At 40.6% G+C, this 26151-nt stretch overlaps 1 protein-coding gene across 1 annotated transcript; it reads right to left on the bottom strand.

Moving 5' to 3' along the window:
- Positions 1-19239: 19239 nt before the first annotated feature.
- LOC110924310 lies at positions 19240-23810 on the bottom strand. Its single transcript, XM_022168332.1, has 2 exons — positions 22801-23810; positions 19240-19387 (listed from the first exon to the last, which is right to left on the bottom strand). The coding sequence occupies exons 1-2, from the start codon at positions 23808-23810 to the stop codon at positions 19240-19242; spliced, it is 1158 nt and encodes a 385-aa protein (XP_022024024.1).
- Positions 23811-26151: the final 2341 nt, after the last annotated feature.

Below are 26151 nucleotides of genomic sequence, written 5' to 3' on the forward strand. Positions count from 1 at the left end.
GAAATTTGACTTTGCGAAACAAGTTTGTGCAATTATGCCTTGTCATTCAAAAGGTTTTACTTGTCCTAAGTAACGAAGTACATTGTGGTCCGTGTTATGCGTCGATAGCAATTGGCACCTAAGCTTTGATGATAGAAATCCGTTAATAACATATTCAAGTGAATTAAAACTAAAACGTGTAAGAACCTTAGGAGTGCAATTACCGAACCCGGTGTGAACCTTGTTTTCTCTATCTTGTCAAAACCCTTATTTACATTATTGTAATTGCTAGTTTATAGTAGTTATCAAACAAATTACTTTAGTAATTTTAAATCATCTCTTTCAATCAAATAAAAATATACAAAAACAAGATATCAAGCTTCATAAAAGTGACAACGTTTCATAATTCAATCAAATCCGTACACAAACCACATACTCTTCGTGGTTCGACCCCTCACTACCACTAGCTATTTATTAAGGGTAATTAGGGTATATAAATATTATATTTGACCGGAGCGCGACATTCTGATCAAATTTTGGCGCCCTTACTGGAGAGTGCGTGCGCTTTGTGTTTGGATATTGTTTGAATTCGTGTGATTAACTGTTTAAATTGTTTAGCTTCTTTTTGCACTTTGTCTTTTTCCTTGTTACGTGGGGTGTGTTACTTGTGCAGGTACAGGTAGTGCATGCATACGCGGAATTCCGGAAGGACTTCACCGTTAGTCTACGAACCGGAAATCGAAAGAGTCGCAAGAAGGAACCTAGCAAGCCGGTTAGAAGCAACTCTTGCTTCTAATCAAACCAACCAACCATCACCACTCACACCAACCATTGAAACCGATTCAATGGTGAACCACAACTCAAACCAAAACCAGAACCTCAATCAAAATCAATTCCAATCCCGAGGAACCTTTTATCCCGCCCAAAGCGTCCAACCTATACCTCAAGAGCAACCGGGTGGTAATGTCAACGCTAGACCACCCACTCCACCTTTCCGAAACCAAAATCCCAATAACACCCAGCGAACACCCCAACAACAAACCCTTCATCGACAAGCGTCGTTACCTATCAACCTTGATGATCGGAATGTCAATTCCGACCGTAGAGGTAATCGAGATCGCGGCAATCCTGCGAATGAAGACCCATTTTTCAACATCGATGATTTGAGAAATGCAATCCCCGATGATGAGCCTTATAGTGTTCCCGGTTATCAATCGCCGGAACATGAAAGCATTCACACAGAACACTCGGATGATGGGGGTTATTATGACAATCGGGTGGACGATGATGAAGATTGGGGGTACATCAATCGAGGTAATGGATATAATGCTCGAGAGTATGAAGATGAAGAAGTTGGTTATCAAAATGCAAATTATGTTGGGGAGGAAGACTACGGGTATGGGAATAGGAGGAATGATGGTTACGAAAATAACCGCCAACCACGAAATAATAACCAAAGGAACCGAAATGACGGGTTTTACAACAACAACAACAATGGCAACCCTAATCGGATTCCTCGTTTCGTGGGAGGGGGTAATCAAAGGGGTAACCAAGGTGGAAATCGAAGAGACGATAGAAGAGATGATAGGGGTGGTGATCGAAGAGATAACCGAAGGCCGGTCGATCAAGAGGTTAACGGTCCACAACGTCGTCAACAACCTCCACGGGGAGTGAATGACCGCTTTCGACCAATAGTCACCGAAAATGACTCTCCGATAGTATGCGAAAGGAGGATGTTTGATTGCAAACCGCACTACATCAATATACTTCCCCATTTCAATAGGAGGTCTAATGATGAACCGTATACGCATTTGGCGGAATTTTCTTCGATTTGCAACACTATCGGGGGTCACAACTTTGCCTTAGAGGAGGTCAAACTTCGATTGTTCCAATTTTCACTGAAGGATAAGGCAAAGCAATGGTTCCTCACACTTCCCGCAAATAGTATTCGCACTTGGGGAGAAATGCAACAAGCGTTCCTTGATGAATACTACTCAATGGCGAAGACCGTTGACGCTCGTGATGAAATTAGGTCTTTTCGCCAATTATCGGGCGAATCGTTACATGAGGCCTTTACAAGATTTAGAGAAATGATGCGAAGATGCCCTCATCATCAAATCGAAAAGTGGGAGTTGGTTAAATGCTTTGTACGGGGTCTAGATGACAATACATGGAACCGACTTGAATCCACAAGCAATGGGACCCTTCTAAGCAACCATGAAGACGATGATTGGGAGTTTTTGGAACGAATGAGCAAGCGTTCGAAAGAGAAAGAATCGGCCGATCGAGCCAAGAAGCATCCCGTTTCCCGGTCACTTCCCGATCTTGATTCTAAAGATCGGATTTCTACCTTAGAGCGGGAAATGGCTCGAATGAAGAAGAAAGAAGTGAACGCGGTTCAATTTGAAGTGTGTGAAGAGTGTCGTGATATTGGGCATTGAGCGGAACAATGTCCAACGGGGTCGGATGATTACACCGAAGAAGTCAACCAAGTGTATGGGGACCGAAAGCAATATGACATGAACTCCAACACTTACCATCCGGGCTTGAGAAATCACCCTAATTTCCGGTATGGTAATGCTTCAAACCAAATGAACCCGAATTTTCAATCGGGTAACCAAGGAGGTCAAGGTGGGTCTTCATACAATAATCGTCAAGGTGGTAACCAAAGGAATTACAATCAAGGGGGTAACCAAGGGTATCAAAACCGTGAAGGTAATTATCAAAGAGGTTACAACCAAGGCGGAAATGGGAGTAATGCTTCAAACTCTCAAGGTGATGACTCGATCAATTCGAAATTTGATGCTATTATGAATGCTATCAATCATTCAAATCAAGAGATGAAGAAAGAGTTTGAGGTACGAGATAAATCCCATAAGGCATTGGAGAAGCAAGTGGGGCAACTTGCTCAAGAGATGGCTCAAATTCGCGGAAGTGGAGGAGGACTTCCAAGCGACATTACGGTGAACCCTAAGCATCATGGGTCGAGCTCGAAAAACACACGTGAGGTACCCATAAATAAAATTTCTTTACGTAGTGGTCGAGTGATAGATAATGGTGTTGAGCCACCATCACCCAAGTTTGTTGAAGGGGTGGTGGAAGATGCGAGTGATGAAGAAGGTAGTAACGGTCAAACGGGTCAAAATAAAAATAAATTTAATAAAGATACACCCTTGTGACCGTTCCCGTCTCAAAGGCTAAGGACAAGGGTGTGGAGGTTAACACCGCCCCTTATCCCGAAGCTCTTTTGGGACCATCTAAGAAAGTGGTAAACAAAAGAGGCCCACATCAAGAAGAGATGTGGGAATTTTTTAAACAAGTTAAAATTAATTTACCACTCTTAGATGCAATCAAACAAATACCTTCATATGCTAAATACTTGAAGGATTTATGTACCCAAAAGAGGACTCACAAATTTCCTAAAAAACTTGATTTAACCGAAAACGTGAGTTCAATTCTTTCGGGTGCACTTCCACCAAAACTTCAAGATCCGGGGGCGCCCATTATTTCTATGCAAGTGGGTGAATTCAAAATGACACGGGCACTTTTGGATCTTGGGGCAAGTGTGAGTATCTTGCTGGGTAGCTTATATGACCAATACGATTTTGGTCCACTTCAAGTGTCTAACACCACCATGGTGTTAGCCGACTTGACCCCTAAACTACCCCGTGGGATAGTCACGGATGTAATAGTCAAGGTCGAGGACTTTTACTATCCGGTGGACTTTCTTGTGTTAGATTATGTTTCTTTGGACCAAACCAAGCAACCAACGGTGATCCTTGGTCGACCATTTTTGGCAACATCAAATGCCCAAATTAATTGCAAGTCGGGCACGGTCGACATGACTTTTGGTAACCGTCGGTTGCGGTTAAATGTTTTTTTCAAGATTAACGGATCCTCTAGTTGGCGATGAATGTTACATGGCGGACATCGTTGACGAGTGTATACCTCTATGTGACACTAGTGTCGAAGAGGAAACTACAATAGAGGAATGTTTCATGTTTGACAGGTTGCAAGGAGAAACAAATCGGAGCATGGATGAAGAGATGAAGGAATTGGAGGTTATGGTGGCAAAGGAAGGAAGGCCTACTTGGACACACCAAGTGGAAAGCCTCCCGGAAAGCATCGACACAAAGTTAAAACCGTCATTGGAAGAGCCTCCGGTGTTAGAGTTGAAGGTGCTACCCAAGCATCTTAAATATGCTTATGTGGGTGAAGGTAGCACGCTCCCGGTAATTATTGCATCCAATTTAACCGGGGAGCAAGAAGAGAAGTTGATGAAGGTATTGGTCATCCATAGAGCCGCTATCGGATGGACCATTGCGGATTTGAAGGGAATTAGTCCCTCGGTGGTGATGCACAAAATCATCACGGAAGATGGTATGAGTCCTTCCCGTGACACCCAAAGAAGATTAAATCCAAATATGCGAGAGGTGGTCAAGAAGGAGGTGTTAAAGTGGCTAGATGCGGGTATCATATACCATATATCGGATAGCCAATGGGTGAGCCCGACACAAACAATTCCGAAAAAGGCGGGTATTAAAGTCGTCACAAATGACGCAGGTGAAGAGGTCGCCACTCGGCCGGTAACCGGGTGGCGTATTTGTATTGATTATAGGAAGTTAAATGCTACAACTTCCAAAGATCATTTCCCTTTACCATTTATTGATCAAATAGTTGAGAAATTGGCCGGACAAAAATTTTATTGTTTTCTGGATGGTTATTCCGGATACAATCAAATTGCTATACATCCAGAAGACCAAGCAAAGACTACCTGTCGCGGCCCCCGACCCACCCTGGACGGAGCCGGGGCCCGCGATGAAGATTTCAGTGTGGTACCCGTGGTATTTAATTTATGCGACAGCGGAAGTCTTTTTACAACAGGATCTTTTCACCGGAAAATGCTCGTTTAATATATTACACAAAGTTTAAGGGATAAATCCCATAATTTATAATAAGTTGATTTCACATAGAAATCTTTATTTTCCAAAACATGTTTTATTCATTTATTTACACTGAGCCACTTCTTTGAGCTTGTAGTGCTTTACTGCACTTTTCCTGGATCACACAGATCACCTGAAACATGTTTGAAAAAGGTTTTGTCAGCGGGGAAATACTGAGTGAATCATTCCATTTTCTAAAACGACCCGTTAGTTATAAATCACAGTATTAAGAGCGATTACAATGTTTCTATCAACCAATTATCAAGAATAGGTATTTGTCACTCGACCGGATCTGTGACTGTGGTCATACCACTATTGGGTCCCGTTGCCCCAAATAGTGACGGTTAACTCACACAGAGTAATAATCACTCACATAGAGTAATATTCACTCACATAGAGTGATAATAATAGTAATGTGCACAATACCCCACATACCAGCTGTAATTTGGTGATTACAAAGACTTAATCCCTGTAATTATAACCTTGAAAATAATTTGAGGTATTGTAATACTTACTCACAAACTGTGAGAAAACAATTTAAAAAGGAGAATGACTCACATTGCAGATTAACGAGCAAATAGATAATGCCTACTGATTAGCCTTGATTAAACCTAATTTAACATAATGCACACACACAGGTTAGTAACTAATACAGCAATTACGTCAATTCACAAGATTAAACCTTCACAACGATTAATCAGTGCAATACTCGATATTTCAATCGGATTCACAACGAATAACAGAGCATAGTCCGAATTCGAACAGCACTCTAATATTCAAGTCGAAATCACGACGAATAATCAAAGTACAAGCTCAATTGAGCAGCACCTGGACTATCGTTGGATAGTTATAATCGATCGGACGTTGAATCGTAATAGCGATCGAGTTATTACCCTGATTTCGGCAGCGATTCGTGAATTGTGTGTGTTGTGAACGATTTCTGCTATAACTCAGCGTACACTGTGAGTTTTTTCGTCGTTCAAGTGCCCAATTTCAAGTCCCAGACTCCTCTATTTATACCCGAAATTTGACCCTGTCGCGTAGCGCGAGGGGTACCCCTATGGGCGTCGCGCTACGCGAGGGGTCACCCTACTTCATAGGGTATCCCTTCGTGCATGTAGGCTGGATGAGTCGACAGTTTCTTAAATTTCGAATTTGACAGATAGTTATGAGGATAATAGTAACTAGGGTTTTGCACCCCCTGAGTTTTAGGGGCCCTGATCCTGATTCTGATTGTTCTGGAAATTTTAGGGTTAGTGCAGAATTACTTGGGTTTCTCAATTAAGGTTTCCTTAATAGCTAATTACCATCCTAATTATGGATTTTAGTGACAGTTGTTACATCCTCCCCACCTTAAGAAAATCTCGTCCTCGAGATTTATTGGAATAAATGAGGATATTTGCGCTTCATTTCTGATTCCAGCTCCCAAGTGTATTCTGGTCCTCTCCTTGAATTCCATTTGACTTTGACCAACACCAGTCGTTTGTGTTTGAGAAACTTGACTTTTCTATCTTCGATCTGTAGTGGTTTCTCTATAAACTTCAACTTTTCGTTTACCTCTACATCGTGAAGAGGTACTACCAGGGATTCGTCTGATAGACATTTCTTGAGATTGGATACATGAAATACATCATGTACTCCAGCTAGTTCTTCTGGTAGTTGTAAGCGGTAAGCAACAGGTCCTATTCGTTGGCTTATTGGAAATGGTCCTACGTATCTGGGACTCAACTTTCCTTTCTTACCGAATCGTACTACTCCTTTCCAAGGAGAAACTTTTAAAAGTACCTTATCTCCTACTTGGAATTCAAGCGGTTTGCGACGATTGTCTGCATAGCTTTTCTGACGATCTCGAGCTGTTTTCAGTCTTTCCTTGATCTGAGTTATCTTGTCAGTAGTTTCTTGTACAATCTCAGGACCTGATAATTGACTTTCTCCGATTTCTGCCCAACATACTGGAGTTCTGCACTTACGTCCGTACAGTGCTTCGAATGGTGCAGCTTCGATACTTGAATGATAACTATTGTTATAGGAGAATTCAATTAATGGCAAATGGCTATCCCAATTACCACCAAAGTCAATTACACATGCTCGGAGCATGTCTTCTAGCGTTTGTATTGTCCTTTCACTCTGTCCGTCTGTTTGTGGATGATAAGCAGTACTTAGATTTAGTCGAGTTCCCATTGCTTTCTGAAAACTTTTCCAGAAATGAGATGTAAAACGACTATCTCTATCCGATACAATGGAGAGCGGGACTCCATGTAGGGATACTACCTCGTCCACGTAGAGTTGTGCTAACCTTTCCATGCTAATGGTTTCTTTCATTGGTAGGAAATGAGCTGATTTGGTTAATCGGTCTACAATTACCCAAATTGCATCATTACCTCTTTTGGTTCTGGGTAACTTAGTAACAAAATCCATTGTTATGAGTTCCCATTTCCATACAGGCATTTCTAATTGTTGAAGTAATCCTGAAGGTTTCTGGTGTTCTGCCTTAACTTGTGAACAAGTTAAACATTTGGATACGTATTCGGCTATATCCTTTTTCATTCCTATCCACCAGAAATTATTTCTTAAATCTTGGAACATCTTATTGTTTCCTGGGTGCATGGTATACCTAGATTTATGAGCTTCTTCTAAAATCTTATTTCTTAATTTTCCTTGCCTAGGTACCCAAATTCGTTTCTTATGGAATTTCCAAATTCCATCATTTCCTTGTTCTAATTCTTTTAGGTAACCTTTCATTCCTTCAGCATCGTCTTGGATTGCTGTTTTCTGAACTTCTTTAATTTGTGCCATTAAATCTACTTGTAGATTTAACCTCAGAGCACGGACTCGTTTCTGTTTCTCATGGTACTTACGACTTAAGGCATCTGCAACTACATTTGCCTTTCCTTCGTGATATTGGATATCACAGTCGTAATCACTTAGCATCTCCATCCATCTTCTTTGCCTCATGTTTAATTCTTTTTGCCCAAATATATATCTTAAACTTTTATGATCTGTATGAACAGTAAACTTATTTCCATACAGGTAATGTCTCCATATCTTAAGGGCAAAGATTATGGCTCCTAATTCTAAATCATGAGTCGTATAATTTTCTTCGTGCTTTTTCAATTGTCTAGAAGCATACGCAATTACCTTCTTGCGTTGCATTAACACACATCCGTATCCTAATTTTGAAGCATCACAATATACTTCAAAATCTTCTGTTCCTTCGGGTAAAGCTAAGATTGGTGCATTCGTCAACTTATGCTTTAAAATTTTAAAGGCTTCTTCTTGTCTAGGTCCCCATTCAAACTTAGCAGCTTTACAGGTTAACTTAGTTAATGGTACGGCTATCTTAGAAAAATCTTTGATAAATCGTCTATAGTATCCAGCTAAGCCTAGAAAACTTCTTATCTCCATTGCTGTTTGTGGGACTTTCCATTTTGTAATGGCTTCTATCTTAGCAGGATCTACATGGATACCTTTGTGATTTACCACATGACCTAAGAATTGTACTTCTTGTAGCCAAAATTCACATTTTGAGAATTTGGCATAAAGCCTTTCTTTTCTTAACAAAGTTAAGAGTGCATGTAAGTGTTCACAATGTTCCTTTTGGCTTTTGGAGTAAATAAGTATATCGTCGATGAAAACGATTACAAATTTATCCAAATATGGTTTACAGATTCGATTCATCATGTCCATGAATGCTGCTGGGGCATTTGTTATCCAAAGGGCATGACTGTAAACTCATAGTGACCATACCTAGTTCTGAAAGCAGTTTTAGGTATGTCTTCTTCTTGTACTTTCAACTGATGGTATCCGGATCTTAAATCTGTCTTTGAGAAATACCTAGCTCCTTGCAATTGATCAAAAAGATCATCAATCCTAGGTAGTGGGTATCGATTCTTAATTGTAACCTTATTTAATTCTCTATAATCGATACACATTCTCATCGATCCATCTTTCTTTTTTACAAACAGTACCGGTGCACCCCAAGGGGATGAACTCGGTTGTATGAATCCTTTGCTTAATAATTCATCTAATTGCTTTTTCAATTCTAGCATTTCGGTAGGTGCTAATCTATAAGGTGCTTTAGCTATTGGTGCAGTACCTGGAATTAAATGAATTCTAAACTCTACTTCCCTATCAGGTGGTAATCCAGGTAATTCTTCTGGAAAAACGTCTGGGTATTCTGAAACTATGGGAATGTCCTGAAGTTCTTTATCTTTAGTGTTAATGATTACTGAAATCATATACACCATTTCCTGTTTTCTCGAATAACTAGCCAATTTCATTACTGAGATAAATTTCAGTGGCTTTCGAGGTTTATCTCCAGTAATCAAAATTACTTCTCCTGTAGGGGTTTGAATTTCTACTGCATTTTTGTCACATAAGATTCGTGCATGGTTGGCTACTAACCAATCCATTCCTAAGACTACATCGAATCCTGCTAAATTCATTGGTAACAAATTTGCAGAAAACTTATGGCCTAATAGTTCTATTTTTCCTCCTTGCCAGATTTTATCTATGTTCACAGAATTTCCTTCTGCGGTTTCAACTGTGAAAATTTGCCTAAGAGTGGTTAAAGGTAACTTAAGATCTTGACAAAATGAAGTATTAATAAAACTTTGGTTCGCACCAGAGTCAAATAATACTTTTGCAAATACGTCATGTACTAAGAACGTACCGGCTATCACATCTGGAATGAGTTCGGCCTCTTGAGTGGTTAGCTGGAATGCTCGTGCATTTCTCTTGGTTGCTCCTTCAGCTGGTTTGGCTTGGTTAACTACAGGTTTAACTAACTTAGGACATTCAAATTGAAAATGTCCCCTTTCTCTGCAATTATAAAAAACTCTTGTTTTCTTCCTGCAGTCTTCTTCCCGATGTCCTTTCATTTTGCAAAAATTGCAAACCATGTTGCATTGTCCATAATGCTTCTTTTTGCAAATTTTGCAGAAAGGAGATGATGAGGATTGCCCTGTTCCTCTTTTCTTGGTATTACCCGCACGAAATCCTTGGGTAATCTTTTGAGCTATTTCCTTCTTACGATCTTCCTCTCTTGTGCGTACCAACTCATCCGTCAGGGTATTAGCTAATTCTACAGCATCGTCAATAGTACGAGGTCTCGCAGCTTTAACGATGTTTCGGATTTCACTAATTAACCCCCAGATGTAACGAAAAATAAGTACCGGTTCTGGCGAAGCCAGTGATGGCACTACCCTTGCGTATTCAAAGAATGTCGAAGTATAGCCCCGACAATCTACTCCTGTCATGCGGTGACTAAGGAATTTATTTGCCATCTGTTCTTTCTCGTATTCGGGACAGAATTTTCTTTCTACCAAACTCTTAAATTCTTCCCAACGTATGGCGTATGCTATCCTTCTTCCTTTTGCCTGGAGGACCGTGTTCCACCATTCTAATGCTCCTTCTTTGAACAGATTTGATGCATACATCACTTGATCCTCTTCGGCACATTTGCTTATTGCAATTACTGCTTCGGTTTTCTCTAACCAACGCAGTGTTGCAGTTGCCCCTTCGTTACCTGCAAATTCAGCGGGTTTGCAAGCAATAAATTCTTTGTAAGTGCAACCAGACGTTACAGCTTTCATTCTTTTAGGAAGTGGGGCCTGCTGCGGATCATGATCGTCATGATTGCCGCCTCCATTTATGCTATTACTGCCGTTATCGTCTGAAATACGTTTACTAGGAATTAATTGTGGTTCGGCAGGTTTTTGAACAGCAACTACAATTTCTGGAATAGCATGAGCTATCCCTTGGGCGATAAAGTGCTCGATATCTTGTCGAGTTATATATTGATCTTCCTGTTCTTGCTCAGATTGATTTACTTCATTAATTGGTTCATTGTTAGCGTTTTCCATCTTCTAATTTAGTAGGAATTTATTAGTGTCAAAATTCACATAGAAAAACACATAGATTATCACAACATACAAGCATAACCAAAATTGTCGATTTCTCGACTTTTACTTTGTTATGGTATATTGTATATGCATCCATACACACCGTATTTTACAGAGTTTTATTGCCCATTTTACAGAATTTTGAGTTACTATTATACAATACGGCTTTCTGTGGGTTAACTGACGGTTCTAGTAACGATGCTCCCTCTCATCGTACTTCCAAGTTAGATGCTCTCCCATTTCCCTGATCCTATTACCTGTACCTATCAGTTCTTCACCGAACTGACGGAGTTCAGCTAGGTTTTCATTACTCATGGGAGGATTTGGGAGTGGTTCTGGGTCAAATTGTGGAAGGAAGCTATAAGGACTGTTGACTATGTTTTGGAATTGCCAGTCATTGGTCCACCATTCCTCCATTTGGCCTAATGGTCTGGTATGAACTAGTGGGTCTGGAATAGCTGGTCCTAAGTTTAGTGGGAATTGAACTGTAGCCGGGTAAGAGAAGAGATTATCGTTGATAGGCTCTAAAACATCACAATTTTCCAGTAGGCGATCTATTTCGTCCTGGAACGTGATTTCCTCAGATTGTTTAGAGCTTTCGCCAATCTCTATTCCCTTTTGTTTCAGATCTATTCCTATTTCCTTTTCAGGTGGTTTTGGACTTTCTCCAGTTTCTATTTCCTTTCCCTTGCTCATGATTACAGGATTTTCTATTTTAGGGAGTCTCCTAGTGGTTGGTTTTCTACGGCGTACTTTCCTCCACCCTACGTATCTTCTCTTCTTTTTAGGTTTGGCTTTTTCCAGCGGTGGAGCTTGGAATTCCACAGGTTCTTCTATGTCAGCAATGTAACCAGTAAAGTCGTGAGAGACTTCGATAGGCACTGGATATAAGTTGAGATTCTGGAAGGCTTCCGACATCTCATTCATGCTGCATAGTATATATGCAAAATGTAATGTTAAAACTTTGGAACAAAGTTTAACAAACAAACACTGAAGTTTTATTGCATATTACTTTTTGTACAGAAATAACTGAAATAAACACACTTGGATTTTATTTATTTACGGGATTGTGATTTCTCTTACTAGACCCAACTTATCGGATATTTAGAGATTAGCATTTTCTGCTACAGTTGCTAGCATATAGAGATTTGCCCATTTCCCGTCTATTTTATCTTCCCAAGGTGCACTATTACCCAATTCTTGAACTTCTGGGTTAAACCTAACTCTCTTGGTTCGGGGTTTCTTTTTCTCCTGACTCTTTTTAAGTATCGGATCCCTTTTCTCTGGGGAAAGAGGATTTTCATAATTTGCCTTGCGGACAAAGATTCCTTCTTCTAAATTTACTGGGTTTTTAGAAGAAGATGCAACATCTAGTTTGTGGTAGATGGCAGACAGCTTTTGTTTACCCATACTGTAACTATCAAATAATCAGTTAATAAAACAAATAATCACAGAATGATAACTAGTAGAATTAAGTATTTGAACAAAATACTTAATTTAGGCTTAATCAGTGGCTCGATCAGTGGCTCAATTTAATTATTAGTTCTGATACCACCTTCTGTCGCGGCCCCCGACCCACCCTGGACGGAGCCGGGGCCCGCGATGCAGATTTCAGTGTGGTACCCGTGGTATTTAATTTATGGGACAGCGGAAGTCTTTTTACAACAGGATCTTTTCACCGGAAAATGCTCGTTTAATATATTACACAAAGTTTAAGGGATAAATCCCATAATTTATAATAAGTTGATTTCACATAGAAATCTTTATTTTCCAAAACATGTTTTATTCATTTATTTACACTGAGCCACTTCTTTGAGCTTGTAGTGCTTTACTGCACTTTTCCTGGATCACACAGATCACCTGAAACATGTTTGAAAAAGGTTTTGTCAGCGGGGAAATACTGAGTGAATCATTCCATTTTCTAAAACGACCCGTTAGTTATAAATCACAGTATTAAGAGCGATTACAATGTTTCTATCAACTAATTATCAAGAATAGGTATTTGTCACTCGACCGGATCTGTGACTGTGGTCATACCACTATTGGGTCCCGTTGCCCCAAATAGTGACGGTTAACTCACACAGAGTAATAATCACTCACATAGAGTAATATTCACTCACATAGAGTGATAATAATAGTAATGTGCACAATACCCCACATACCAGCTGTAATTTGGTGATTACAAAGACTTAATCCCTGTAATTATAACCTTGAAAATAATTTGAGGTATTGTAATACTTACTCACAAACTGTGAGAAAACAATTTAAAAAGGAGAATGACTCACATTGCAGATTAACGAGCAAATAGATAATGCCTACTGATTAGCCTTGATTAAACCTAATTTAACATAATGCACACACACAGGTTAGTAACTAATACAGCAATTACGTCAATTCACGAGATTAAACCTTCACAACGATTAATCAGTGCAATACTCGATATTTCAATCGGATTCACAACGAATAACAGAGCATAGTCCGAATTCGAACAGCACTCTAATATTCAAGTCGAAATCACGACGAATAATCAAAGTACAAGCTCAATTGAGCAGCACCTGGACTATCGTTGGATAGTTATAATCGATCGGACGTTGAATCGTAATAGCGATCGAGTTATTACCCTGATTTCGGCAGCGATTCGTGAATTGTGTGTGTTGTGAACGATTTCTGCTATAACTCAGCGTATACTGTGAGTTTTTTCGTCGTTTAAGTGCCCAATTTCAAGTCCCAGACTCCTCTATTTATACCCGAAATTTGACCCTGTCGCGTAGCGCGAGGGGTACCCCTATGGGCGTCGCGCTACGCGAGGGGTCACCCTACTTCATAGGGTAGCCCTTCGTGCATGTAGGCTGGATGAGTCGACAGTTTCTTAAATTTCGAATTTGACAGATAGTTATGAGGATAATCGTAACTAGGGTTTTGCCCCCCCCTGAGTTTTAGGGGCCCTGATCCTGATTCTGATTGTTCTGGAAATTTTAGGGTTAGTGCAGAATTACTTGGGTTTCTCAATTAAGGTTTCCTTAATAGCTAATTACCATCCTAATTATGGATTTTAGTGACAGTTGTTACACTACCTTTACTTGTCCATACGGTACTTTCGCATTTAGGCGAATGCCGTTTGGACTTTGTAATGCCCCCGCCACCTTTCAAAGGTGTATGATGAGTATCTTTTCAGATATGGTGGGGGAGTCTTTGGAAATCTTCATGGATGATTTCTCAATATTCGGGTCATCATTTGATACATGCCTTGACCAACTCGAAAAAGTTTTGAAAAGATGTGTTGAGAAAAATCTGGTTTTGAGTTGGGAGAAGAGCCATTTCATGGTTCAAGAAGGGATTGTGTTGGGGCATGTAGTGTCGAGTCGTGGGATAGAGGTTGACCGTGCAAAAGTGCAAGTTATTTCTACTTTACCTTATCCCACGAATGTTAAGGGTATTAGATCGTTATTGGGTCACGCGGGGTTTAATAGAAGGTTTATAAAAGGGTTTAGTGATATAACCAAACCCCTATGTAAATTATTGCTAAAAGATCAACCGTTTGAATTTAACCAAGATTGTCAAAGTGCCTTTAATGTGTTAAAACAAAAGTTGGTTGAGGCCCCAATCTTGCAATCACCGAATTGGTCGTTACCATTCGAAATTATGTGTGATGCAAGTGATTATGCGGTGGGGGCCATGTTGGGTCAAAGGGTAGATAAGAAACCGGTTGCCATTTACTACGCAAGTAAGACTCTCTCGGATGCACAATTGAATTACATAATTACCGAGAAAGAGCTACTTGCGGTGGTATATGCGTTGGATAAGTTTCGTGCTTATATATGGGGTACTAAGGTCATTGTTTATTCTGACCATTCTGCAGTTAGGTATCTCATGGACAAGAAGGATGCGAAGCCGAGACTAATCCGATGGGTTCTTTTGTTACAAGAGTTTGACTTGGAGATCCGAGACAAGAAAGGGAGTGAAAATGTGGTCGCAGACCATTTGTCTCGGTTGAGTGTGGAGGATTCTTCCCGTGAAGAAATCAATGAGAATTTTCCCGATGAGCAAATTTTAAAAGTTGGAATATTACCATGGTATGCTAATATTGTCAACTATTTGGTTACAGGTGACTTGCCGGCTCATTGGGATAGAAGGAAGAGGTCGCACTTCCTATCTCAAATCAAGTACTACACGTTGGAAGAACCGGACTTATTCAAGTTTTGTCCGGATCAAGTCGTTTGAAGATGCATACCCGACGAGGAAATTCCTAGCGTCTTGATGCACTTGCATTCATTTGCTTGTGGGGGCCATTTCAGTGGTCACAAAACCAGGCACAAAGTGCTTAATAGCGGCCTTTATTGGCCGACTATTTTCAAACATGCTTTTAATTTCACTAAAAATTGCATAGAGTGTCAAAAGTTAGGGAGTATATAAAAAAGGGATGAAATGCCCATGCAACCGATCCTTATTGTAGATATTTTTGATGTATGGGGGATCGATTTCATGGGCCCATTCCCTAATTCGCATGGCAATTTATACATTTTGCTGGCGGTCGATTATGTATCCAAATGGGTCGAAGCGATTGCCACCAAAACGAATGACCACACCGTTGTTTGCAATTTTGTACAAACGAATATAATTTCTAGATTTGGGGTTCCCTGGGTGATCATTAGTGATGGGGGATCTCACTTCAAGAATTTCAATTTTGGCAAACTCTTGAAACGGTATGGTGTTGACCATCGAATTGCTACTCCCTACCACCCACAAACAAGCGGTCAAGTTGAGGTTTCCAATAGGAAAATAAAAGAAATTTTGCAAAAGACCATTCGACCCGACCGAAAGGATTGGTCAACGAAGTTGAATGACGCTTTATGGTCTTATAGAACAACTCATAAAAGACCTATTGGAACCACTCCTTATCGGTTAGTTTATGGGCGGAATTGTCACTTGCCGGTTGAGCTTGTGCATCGTGCTTGGTGGGCTATTAAAGAAGTTAACATGAAATACGATGATGCAGGTAAAGAGCGGAAATTAAAGCTTTGCGAGTTGGAGGAGCTTAGGGAAGAAGCGTATGAGTGTGCCTCAAAATACAAGGATGACATGAAGAGGGCACATGACGCAAAGTTGAAGCCAAAGGAGTTTGAAGTGGGTCAAAAGGTTTGGCTCTACAATTTAAGGCTTAAATACTTTCCCGGAAAGCTCAAGAGTAAGTGGATGGGCCCGTATGTGATTACACGGGTCGGAAGGCTTGGAGATGTTACAATCAAGGACCCGAAGGATGGGTCGAAGCAAACGGTTAACGGGCATCGCCTTAAACCATTTCTTGATGGTAACAATGAGAAAAAGAATGAGAATGTGGAGTTGGTAAACTTCGTGGTAAGTGTGCCAACCTATGACGTCGAATGAAAAGGACCGGTAACATTTTGTGTAAAGTTATGTACAATTATTTAATTGTTTGTGTGTTTTGAGGTTAATCGTTTTCATTTCCTACTAATCTCTCTTGATTGTGTGAAGTCCAGACATTCCAAACGGGTCATGAAGATACAAGGTATGTTTTAAGACTTGTTTATGTGCATTGAGGACAATACACGAATTTTTTTTTTTGGGGGGGGGGGGTGGTAGGGCCGTTGACGGTTATTGCGTTTAAAATTTTTAACTTATAAAATTCATAAAAAGATTTTTTAATAATTTTTCGGAATTTTTATTGTGCATAGCCCCTTTATTAAAAGTTAATAAAATTCCTCCATTTTTCAAAAAAAAAAAATAATTAAAATTGAAAAATACAAGAGCCGTCGCCGACGGTGGGTTTGGGCGTCGCCCACGGCTCCCCAAAACTTCCGTAGATGACTTTTCACCGTAGACAGCGAGTTAAGCCGTCGCCACCCATCCAAAATTCATTGACCGTCGCCGACGGTGGGTATGCCCGTCGCCGACGGTGCTTCAAGTTTCATCCGACGCTGATTCGTTTTTTGTGGCTCACAATCGCATCCAAACTCTTCTTTGGGCATAAAACTTGACCCGAAACATCTTTTAACCACACTTTTGACCCGAAATCAACCCAATATCACTTTCAAGTCAGATCCATACGTTTTTTCCCCTTCTCTCTCCTTCAATTCCATCTTCTTCTTCAAACTCCCTCAAGAACCCTAATCCTTCATTAACTCATAACTTTCTCAATCATTAACCAAATCACTTGCTTCTTGAGCCTATCCTGAGTGATTTTCAGAGACGAACAAAACCCCCATAACAAATTCCATTAATTCTTGCTCGTTTGCAAGATTTCTGGACGTGAGTTTCTAGGGTTTTGAAGAGTGTTCATCCAAGCTTCTTATTTTACACTTTTCTTTAGTTCTTGTTAATCTTCACCAAAGGTATGAACTTTCACCTAATTTATGTATGATTTTCATATTGTGTTGTTGATTTCTTCCGAATTTTTAAACTTATTGTTTAAGAGTAGGTTGTTTATCACAATGTAGGATGTGTTAGCATAAATTTTAGGGTGTTTGTTTGATTTGGGCGGGATTTGAGCATGCTTTAGTTTTAGTGATGTGATTACACTAAAATTTTGGCATGATTGAACATAGTAGTGATGTTGAATATTGTTTAAACCATGATTTTCTTTTGAAAAATCTTAGGATTAAACATGTTTAGTTGATATAGATGATAAAATGAGAGACTTTGGAAGTTTAAAAAAGACGATTTTACATCTAAAATTTGATTGAAGTTCAACATTGCATACCATGTTCAAAGTTTGAGATTGTTGAAGGTTTGCAGTGTACTAATTGTTGTTGTCTTTGTCTTGTGATTATAGCCATGTTCCGAGGAGGTAAGAAAGCAAAGACTTCCGGTCAAGGTTCATCTTCGGGAGCCGGCTCGGGCTCCGGGGTATATCAAAGACGTTGGGAACAACTAAGTAACGTACAAGAGGGCGATGGGCAACTTGAACGACAAGATTGGAAGTGGGAAGAAGAAAAAAAATAGTAGATCGGATTCGGCATGGACGGAAGAGAAAACAAAGGCTCTTTCTCGTTACAACAATAAAAGGTCAGAAGCCAAGATGTGGAAGATGAAAATGGTTACGGGTATTTCAAAACCCGTACCCGACAGAGCGGTTTGTGAACGTACGGTAGATGTTGAAGAGTTTAGGAAGATTGGTATAGTGCAAAGGTTTGAGAAACTTGGTTGGGAACGGGTGATTGACTGGTGTGATGATATCACTACTCGGGTATACTTGGGGGCAGTTTGTGAGTGGTTATCCACCCTTCGTTTTGAACACTCTGATAGACCGGCTCATAGGTGGAAGTTGATTGGTAACATTGGAAAAAGTCAAATGGTCATGTCTTTCGAACATATGAATGCTATAGCGAGGTTTGACTCGCTTGGGGTTGACGCGTATGACTATTATGGGTATGATCAGTTTTTGGACAACAAGAAAAACGATGCTGACCCAGTGAAGCTTTTAGAGGACACCCTACCGGGTTCTGGGGGTGCAGGTGATTCAAGGGCCGATTTGTCTTTGATGGGAAAGATACTTCAAGGTATCTCGTTAGAGAACATTATGGTACGGTTCGGAGACCGTGGAATGGTGAAGGCACTCGACTGTCGGGTTTTGCATGTATTGTTATATGGGATGCCCAAGCTCTCGTGGCGTCAAATTGTTATGATCAACACATGGGATACGCGGGAAACGTTTAAACGAAAGATGATTCCTTATGCAAGGTTGATTAGCGCCATGATTCTCCAACAGAATGCATTACCTCAAGACTTACTGTGGGTGTCTAAGGCCATTGACCAATTCAACTTCGCCTCTATGAGGCGACATTGGAAAATAACCGTGAAAGCTTTTGGGCATTTGCACACGGTTGAAGATGAGCAAGGGGATAGTTATCGGTTTAATGACAAAGAGGGTGATGAAGAAGGTGATGAAGAAGAGGGCGATGAGGAGATGCCCGATGTTGAGGAAGAAATTGATCCTTCCGGTCCACGGGGACCGAGGCGTAGGTACAGGAAGAAGCATAGGGAAATCTCTGCCAATGTGGCAGATTTTGTGAATCAAAGGCAAATACCGTCGTATCGGTTGTGGAACCGTGGAGATCAAGCGATCTACGACAATGTGTCGGCGGGCATTGGGGAAGCAAGAGAGCACCATGCTAGTAGGAGCGAATGGGAAGAGGCGCAAGGGGCGTACTCGCAGCAACAATGGGGTTTTCAATCGTCTTTCCGTGAGAGAGTGGAAAAGCAGCTAGAGGAACAACAAATGCAACATGCGTTGCAACAATCGCAAATGGAACGCATGATATAGCTGCAAGAGGAAGAAAGGGCCCACAGGAAGCGATGGGAAGAAGAGGAGGCTAGGCGCCAAACCACGCAAAGAGATTTGGACCAACGTCGATGGGGAGCGTTGGCCTTCTCTAACCAGATGGCGATTAATAACTTCAAGGTGCTCCATGACCAAGAGCGCCATCAAAGAGATTACCAAGCCGGTCTCCCATATGCTGAGCATTCGGGGTGGACCGATTACCCCAACCTTCCTCATCCGTAGGGGCCATCGGATCCAACCCCTCATTGGCCCGAAGCAGTCGGCTTGAGTTTCATTCCGATGTCGTACCAACCGCCACCTCAACAAGAGTCAAACCCGTTAGATAACTATAGGGAGATGTTTGAAGCCCTCACTGGTTACCCGTACCAGCCGAACCCGCCCGTGAACCCGAATGAGAGATATCAGCGGTAGAGGCGAGGTACGTTTGTTGTTGTTGTTGTATATTATTATTTCGTTTTCGTTATTTTCATTTTGTTATTTAAATTATCGCCTAGTTAAATGAACTTTGTGGGTGTGTTCCCTATATAACCCTCACGAGACCTACTCGTCCTCCCAAGCTATTGGGGGGGTTTAAAAGGGCTTGTTGCATACGCTAAATGCAACCGTGATTCCTACGAAAGTGAGTTAGGCTTGTTGTTGTTATAAATTATTTTCCACATAATTCAAAGTGAAATAACGCATGGCTTGGTAAGGTGTTTCATAAAAAGGGTAGAACTAGGTAACTAACAAATTTTGATGGTTGTGAGGAGCATGCTTCTACACAAGGGTTAGAATTTGTAGGTACAATATGTTCGTGGGACAACCGTTTTTATGAAAAGACAAAGGAGATATGAGCATCAAGCGACAAAAATCAGGTGCATGTGCTTCTTTTTACTTTGATTCTTAGTTAGGAATAAGTGGAGTGTATTTTTGTATTTTATTTCCGGGGTGAAAAATTGGGGGAATTAGCCGTGTCACATCCCTTGTGCATCTAATACTCTAGTTTTCACACATTGAGGACAATATGTACTTCAAGTGTGGGGATGGGGGGGTAGTAAAAATTTTCGTTTTTGACCCGTTCATTTAAACACTACACATTGAGGACAATGTGTACCTCAAGTGTGGGGATGGGGGAAAATCTCAAAAATTTTTCAAAATATCTTGTCTAAAAAAGCGATCTTAAAAGCACAAGTAACTAAGTCAACGAGGGATGTCACAAACCATTTGGTCTTTTGTCATGGTCAAGTTCAAGTTAATAGCATGACGGGTATTTAGTGGGTGGTTATTTGGGAATAATCCGCCTAAGAACTAGTAGTTTATGCATGTCACATACCATACCCTTCAGATATGTGAGAATTTGAGCCACTTTTATATCATAGATTACATGTTTGTGTTTCTTTGTTTGAGTGGACCATTAGTCATATATTGTAGAACTTGCAACTTTTGATACGTTTGAGACTATAGACCGAATACAAGCACGAGAATGATTAAGGCATTAGGTAAACCTTTTCTCTTAAAACCATTTATCTATCCTTACCCAAATAAATCCCCTAGTTGCCCAATTTGAGCCTAAACCTTTCGTTTGACCACCTATAGCCCATAACCGCTAAACCTTTTCTGTTAAGCCCGTGTGATGAAAATTTGATTATAGGAATTGCATCGGTATAGTTGTTTTGATTGTTTTTGAAAAAAAAATCAAAATTAGAAAATGTTATGAAAAAGAGTTTAAAAGGCTTTGAGAAAAATACAAAAAGATGTGTTAGTAGTCGTTGAATAAAAGGCGAAAGTTGTTGCCTTATAGTTGATAGTTGTATTTAGTTTTGTCTAAGTTCGTGGTCTGTAATAAAAATCGAATTTTCATCACCTTAGCCACTTTAAAAATATCCTAATTCCTACCCTTAGCATAGCCCCGTTACAACCCTTACAAGACCTTATGACTTGTGCTTAGTGTTCGTGATCAATAGTGGAGAATGATTGAGTTGCAAGCTTATGCGGGTATATGCTCTAATCGGTTTGAGTGCATATTCTTTGAAGTGCTAATACATTATAAATATTAGCCAATTTATAAGCCGAGTGGAGAGAACATTGTGAGGGATGTGCATGAACTGTTGGTTTTATGGGCGGGTTAATCTTGGGTAACCATTTGTGCAAATAAAATCACGTTACCATTAAATGCGTTGAATATTGTAAAGAGTTTGAACTTTAGCATGACATTGGACCTTAACCTTCGTCTCGGGAATGGGGAGTATATTCATTTGTTTGACCCACGTGAAAGTGAAAAACAGATTTGCTTGAGGACAAGCAAAAGACAAGTGTGGGGATGTGATACGTGGTCGAAAACCGGTGCTTGTAATTGTTTAATTTGATGTTTTTACACAAGTTTTAGTTTCGAATTGCCTACTTTTGATTAGATATGTATTTTGCAGGTCTAACGGAGTTTAAGGAGCTTTTCGGGAGCTTTACGGGTCACCGGGATGAAAAACAAACCACCGGAATGCGAAAAGGGTCAACCGGGAGCATGGAACGCGAAAAACAGAAGATATGGTTTCTAGGCACCGTCGCCGACGGTTGGTGTAATTAACCATCGCCTAAATTGTCTATAAGCAGCGAGTTTAAACGTCGGCACCAAGTCAAAATGCATGGACCGTCGCCGACGGGGCATCAGGCCGTCGGCGACGGCCCTCCAATGTTGCTACGCGATTGTTGTTTGTTTTGGGTCAAATAACGAATCAAAGAGGGTTGTTGGGACATTATTCGGGAGTTACACTTTAGTTTGAGTTTGAAAACCATTCTTGGAGCCATTGTCACCCATCTTATCACCTACAATTCACCTATCGATCCTTCCACCAACCCGAATCAAGGAATTCACAATCATCTTCTTGAATCGAAACCCTAGCTTCACCAATTCTCCAATCCATCAATCCACGCATCCATTCACCGTCATCATTCAATTAAAACCCTAACCTTCATCTATCATTCCATCTTCACGCTTTATGATGATCCAAGTCAAGCTTTCAACATCCGGTGATCAAGTTTCTTCGATCATGCACGGCTAATTCCTTGGAGGTTTCACCCCGGTGTAGGTTATTGTAAGTCTAGGGTTTGAACAATGTTTTAGCTTGATTTTGTGACAACTTGAATTGTATTTGAATTGATTGACAATTGTCTTGCATTTGAACTATATTTGTGAATTGTCGAGTGAGTTATGAAATTTGACTTTGCGAAACAAGTTTGTGCAATTATGCCTTGTCATTCAAAAGGTTTTACTTGTCCGAAGTAACGAAGTGCATTGTGGTCCATGTTATGCGTCGATAGCAATTGGCACCTAAGCTTTGATGATAGAAATCCATTAGTAACCTATTCAAGTGAATTAAAACTAAGACGTGTAAGAACCTTAGGAGTGCAATTACCGAACCGGGTGTGAACCTTGTTTTCTCTATCTTGTCAAAACCCTTATTTACATTATTGTAATTGCTAGTTTATAGTAGTTATCAAACAAATTACTTTAGTAATTTTAAATCATCTCTTTCAATCAAATAAAAATATACAAAAACAAGATAGCAAGCTTCATAAAAGTGACAACGTTTCATAATTCAATCAAATCCGTACACAAACCACATACTCATCGTGGTTCGACCCCTCACTACCACTAGCTATTTGTTAAGGGTAATTAGGGTATATAAATATTATCTTTGACCGGAGCGCGACACTCCGATCAGAATGGCAAAGAACACTATAGTCATCGGAACCACTCGGGTGGTTCATGGAACGATCTATCTCAAAGGTGACTCTCTCCTCACCGACCCTAAGTGTAATCTTACCATCATAAACATCTATGAGTGCTTTAGCAGTACGCAAGAATGGACGAACAAGTATGATAGGAACTCTCTCATCCGCTTCCATATCGAGAATGACGAAGTCGGCGGGAAACTCAAATTTGTCGACCTTAACAAGCAAATTCTCAACTATACCCCTCGGGTATTTCACGGACCGATCGGCTAAGGATAATGTCAAACGGGTAGGTGAAAGCTCGCCTAGGTCTAGCTTCTCATAAAGAGAAAAGGGTATCAAATTGATGCTAGCTCCTAGGTCGGCTAAGGCTCTAGTATTAGTGTTACTACCGAAAAGACATGGAATAGTAAAAATACCGGGATCGGTAAGCTTTTCCAGAAGCTTATTTAGAACAACGGCTGAGCACCCTCCATTCAATGGGACATTCGACAACTCCCCTAACTTCTCCTTGTTCCTAAGAAGGTCCTTTAAAAATTTCGCGTATTTTGGCATGGACTGGAGTGCCTCGATGAAAGGAAGATTAATCTTCAATTGCTTGAAGATATCTAAGAATTGCCCGTATTCCTTTGAGTATTTTTGATTCCTAAGACGTGTAGGAAACGGGACACGCGAATGGTCTATGAGTGGAGAAGGTCTAACATCTACGGGTGGTTTCTCTACTTTCTTCTCACCTTGAGATTCACCGGGCTGTGGGGTACTTGCTGGGCTTAGCCTCGATTGCACTTTGCCGGGAGCCTCCATCTCGATCTCTTCGTCTACAATCTCCTCATCTTCCTCTACTACTCTCTGCTCAACTCTCGGGTTCCCTACGGTTTTGCCACTACGAGTGGTAATGGCTTTTGCATGAGCATTAGGGTTCTGCTGGGTGTTACCCGCAAAATGACCGGGCAATCTCTCCTCTAGTTTCCTAGACATGTCACCTACGACCCTTTGAAGGTCTTGGAAAGAGGCTTGGTGGTTCTTAAGCGTAAGGTCATGTTCATTAAGTATCTTTTGGGTGGTTTGGTCCTTAACAACTAACTAGCTCATCATTGCCTCCATTCTCTCAAGGCTACCCCTAAATCATAACTTGGACCCTGAACTGGTTGAACCTGACTACTTAACCCCCCATCCTTGACCTGCCCATTGAACCCCTTATTGAACTGCCCATTTGAACCCCCACCAAAGAATGAACCTTGACCCCTATTTGGATTTTGAGCTAATTGAAAACCAGTGGGCCATTTGAGCGAAAATTATTATTATTATTATTAAAATTATTATTATTATTATTATTATTTCGCCAACCCGAATTAAAATTACTATTAAACCCACTAGGTTGACCTCTACCTAAACCCCCTCCCACGAAATCGACCTGCTCCTCACCAACTAGCAATGGACACGCATTTGTATCGTGACCCCCTCGGCAAAACTCACACTTATCTACCTTTGCCTTAATCTCTTTGAGCTCCCTAGTCACGTTTTCCAAAACAGCGGCTATACTAGGGTCCATAGTGACATGGTTCACCCCACGGGCGACTGAGATTGAGATTGGGCAAATGCCTCGAAACGCTCTAAACACTCGGCAATAGTAAGAATACCCATCATGTGACCTCCCGCATTAGTGTCAAACCGATCACGAGTCTCTTGGGTGAGACCGTTGTAGAATTTTTCACAAAGGGCCCAATCAGAAAGACCATGCTAGGAGCATCGAGCGAGTAGGTTTTGAAATCGCTCCCAAGCATGGTAATAGGGCTCGTCGGGCTCCATTCGGAAGGAGTGAATTTGGTCACAGAGACGTGAGGCTTTAGCGGGCGGGAAATATTTGTTCAAAAAGGCTTGACGAAGGCCCGCCCAAGTGGTAAAAGTACCGGTTGGCTGAGAGTCCAACTGTGACACCCCGTTGAAACGTTCTTATTTACACTAGCTTGACAGTGGCTGCCTTAACTTTCGGGACGAAAGTTCTTAAAACTTGGGGATAATGTGACACTTCGGGTTTTTCCTGGGCAATCTTCTTAAATTAACATTTCGTGTACATATATTATTAAATGAAAACTAAGGATTTTCTGTGTTATTATGTGTTGTATGTATGTATGATATGTATATATATATATGTGTATAATACTAGTGGGCCGAGACCATGACTCGAGACCACCCTCGGTCTCGAGTGAGCCGTAGACGGTTGGGCCAGTTGGGCCGCAACCACCCCTTAGTCCACTCGGCAAACCTTTAGGGTGCACCTTTTATATATAAGCCCAAACCCTCACACTCCCTCCTTTACACTCTCTCTCACTCCATCCTCACTCACTCTCTCCCTCACTAAAACCCTAAAACCCTAGATCATCATCACAAACCTTCTCTCATCTCCCTCTCTCTCGGATTCAACCACTACATCAAAGCTTTCGGATTGCTACTCACTCAATACCATCAATCGGAAGTTGGTGCATTGATTCTTCTAACCGGTTAGTGTCTTATAGTTGTTTGGATAAAATGGATAATAAGTTTTATTTGCTTGATTGGTTTAAATGATGAATAAAAAATGAACCATTGTGCTTAGAATATTTGATAATGATTGTTGCTTATGAAATTCATATTGGGTGTATGTGTGTTAAAAGTGCCTATTTGCGAGTGGTTTTGGTGTAACTAGGTGCTTCTTGAATGATAGGAGGTAGACCAAATGATATCCATGACTATTGATCGATTTACAAATATGCACATGAATGTTCTTGATAGAAAGAATGAGATATTACATGTTATTACTCATGAAATGCATGGATATTACATGTTATTACTCATGAAATGCATGGTGTGCTTGTTGTAGTAGTGAAAGCTCATCTCGATAGGCTTTAGGTTCATCTTGGTGAATTTGAGAAGTATAACTGTTGAAGATCATAAGAAATGTTTTGAATATAGGATGAACTATTTGAATGTTGACATAAATATTTGAAGATGCCTTGTTTGATCCATTTTTGTTATAAATCAGACAACAAAACATGTTTGTGCACTCTCATTGGATAGTACACATTATCATGAAATCAAAATGCTATTGGTCAGTACATTCGACAGGTTCTAGAAGATTTCTATGCACGTAATCATGGGTGCGAGTCGGAACCCTTGGTTGCGACTCGAGACCAAAGCATGATGAACCGAGACGGGCTTCAGGGACTCGAGACCAACTAAGTCTCGACTTGAGACGACATGATCTCGACTCGAGACTGGGCTCGAGACTCCTGAGATTGCGACTCACAAGCAGCACACTCGAGACCAAAACGTGATTCTT

Source organism: Helianthus annuus, chromosome 17 (assembly GCF_002127325.2).
Source record: "Helianthus annuus cultivar XRQ/B chromosome 17, HanXRQr2.0-SUNRISE, whole genome shotgun sequence".
Taxonomy (NCBI): domain Eukaryota; kingdom Viridiplantae; phylum Streptophyta; class Magnoliopsida; order Asterales; family Asteraceae; genus Helianthus; species Helianthus annuus.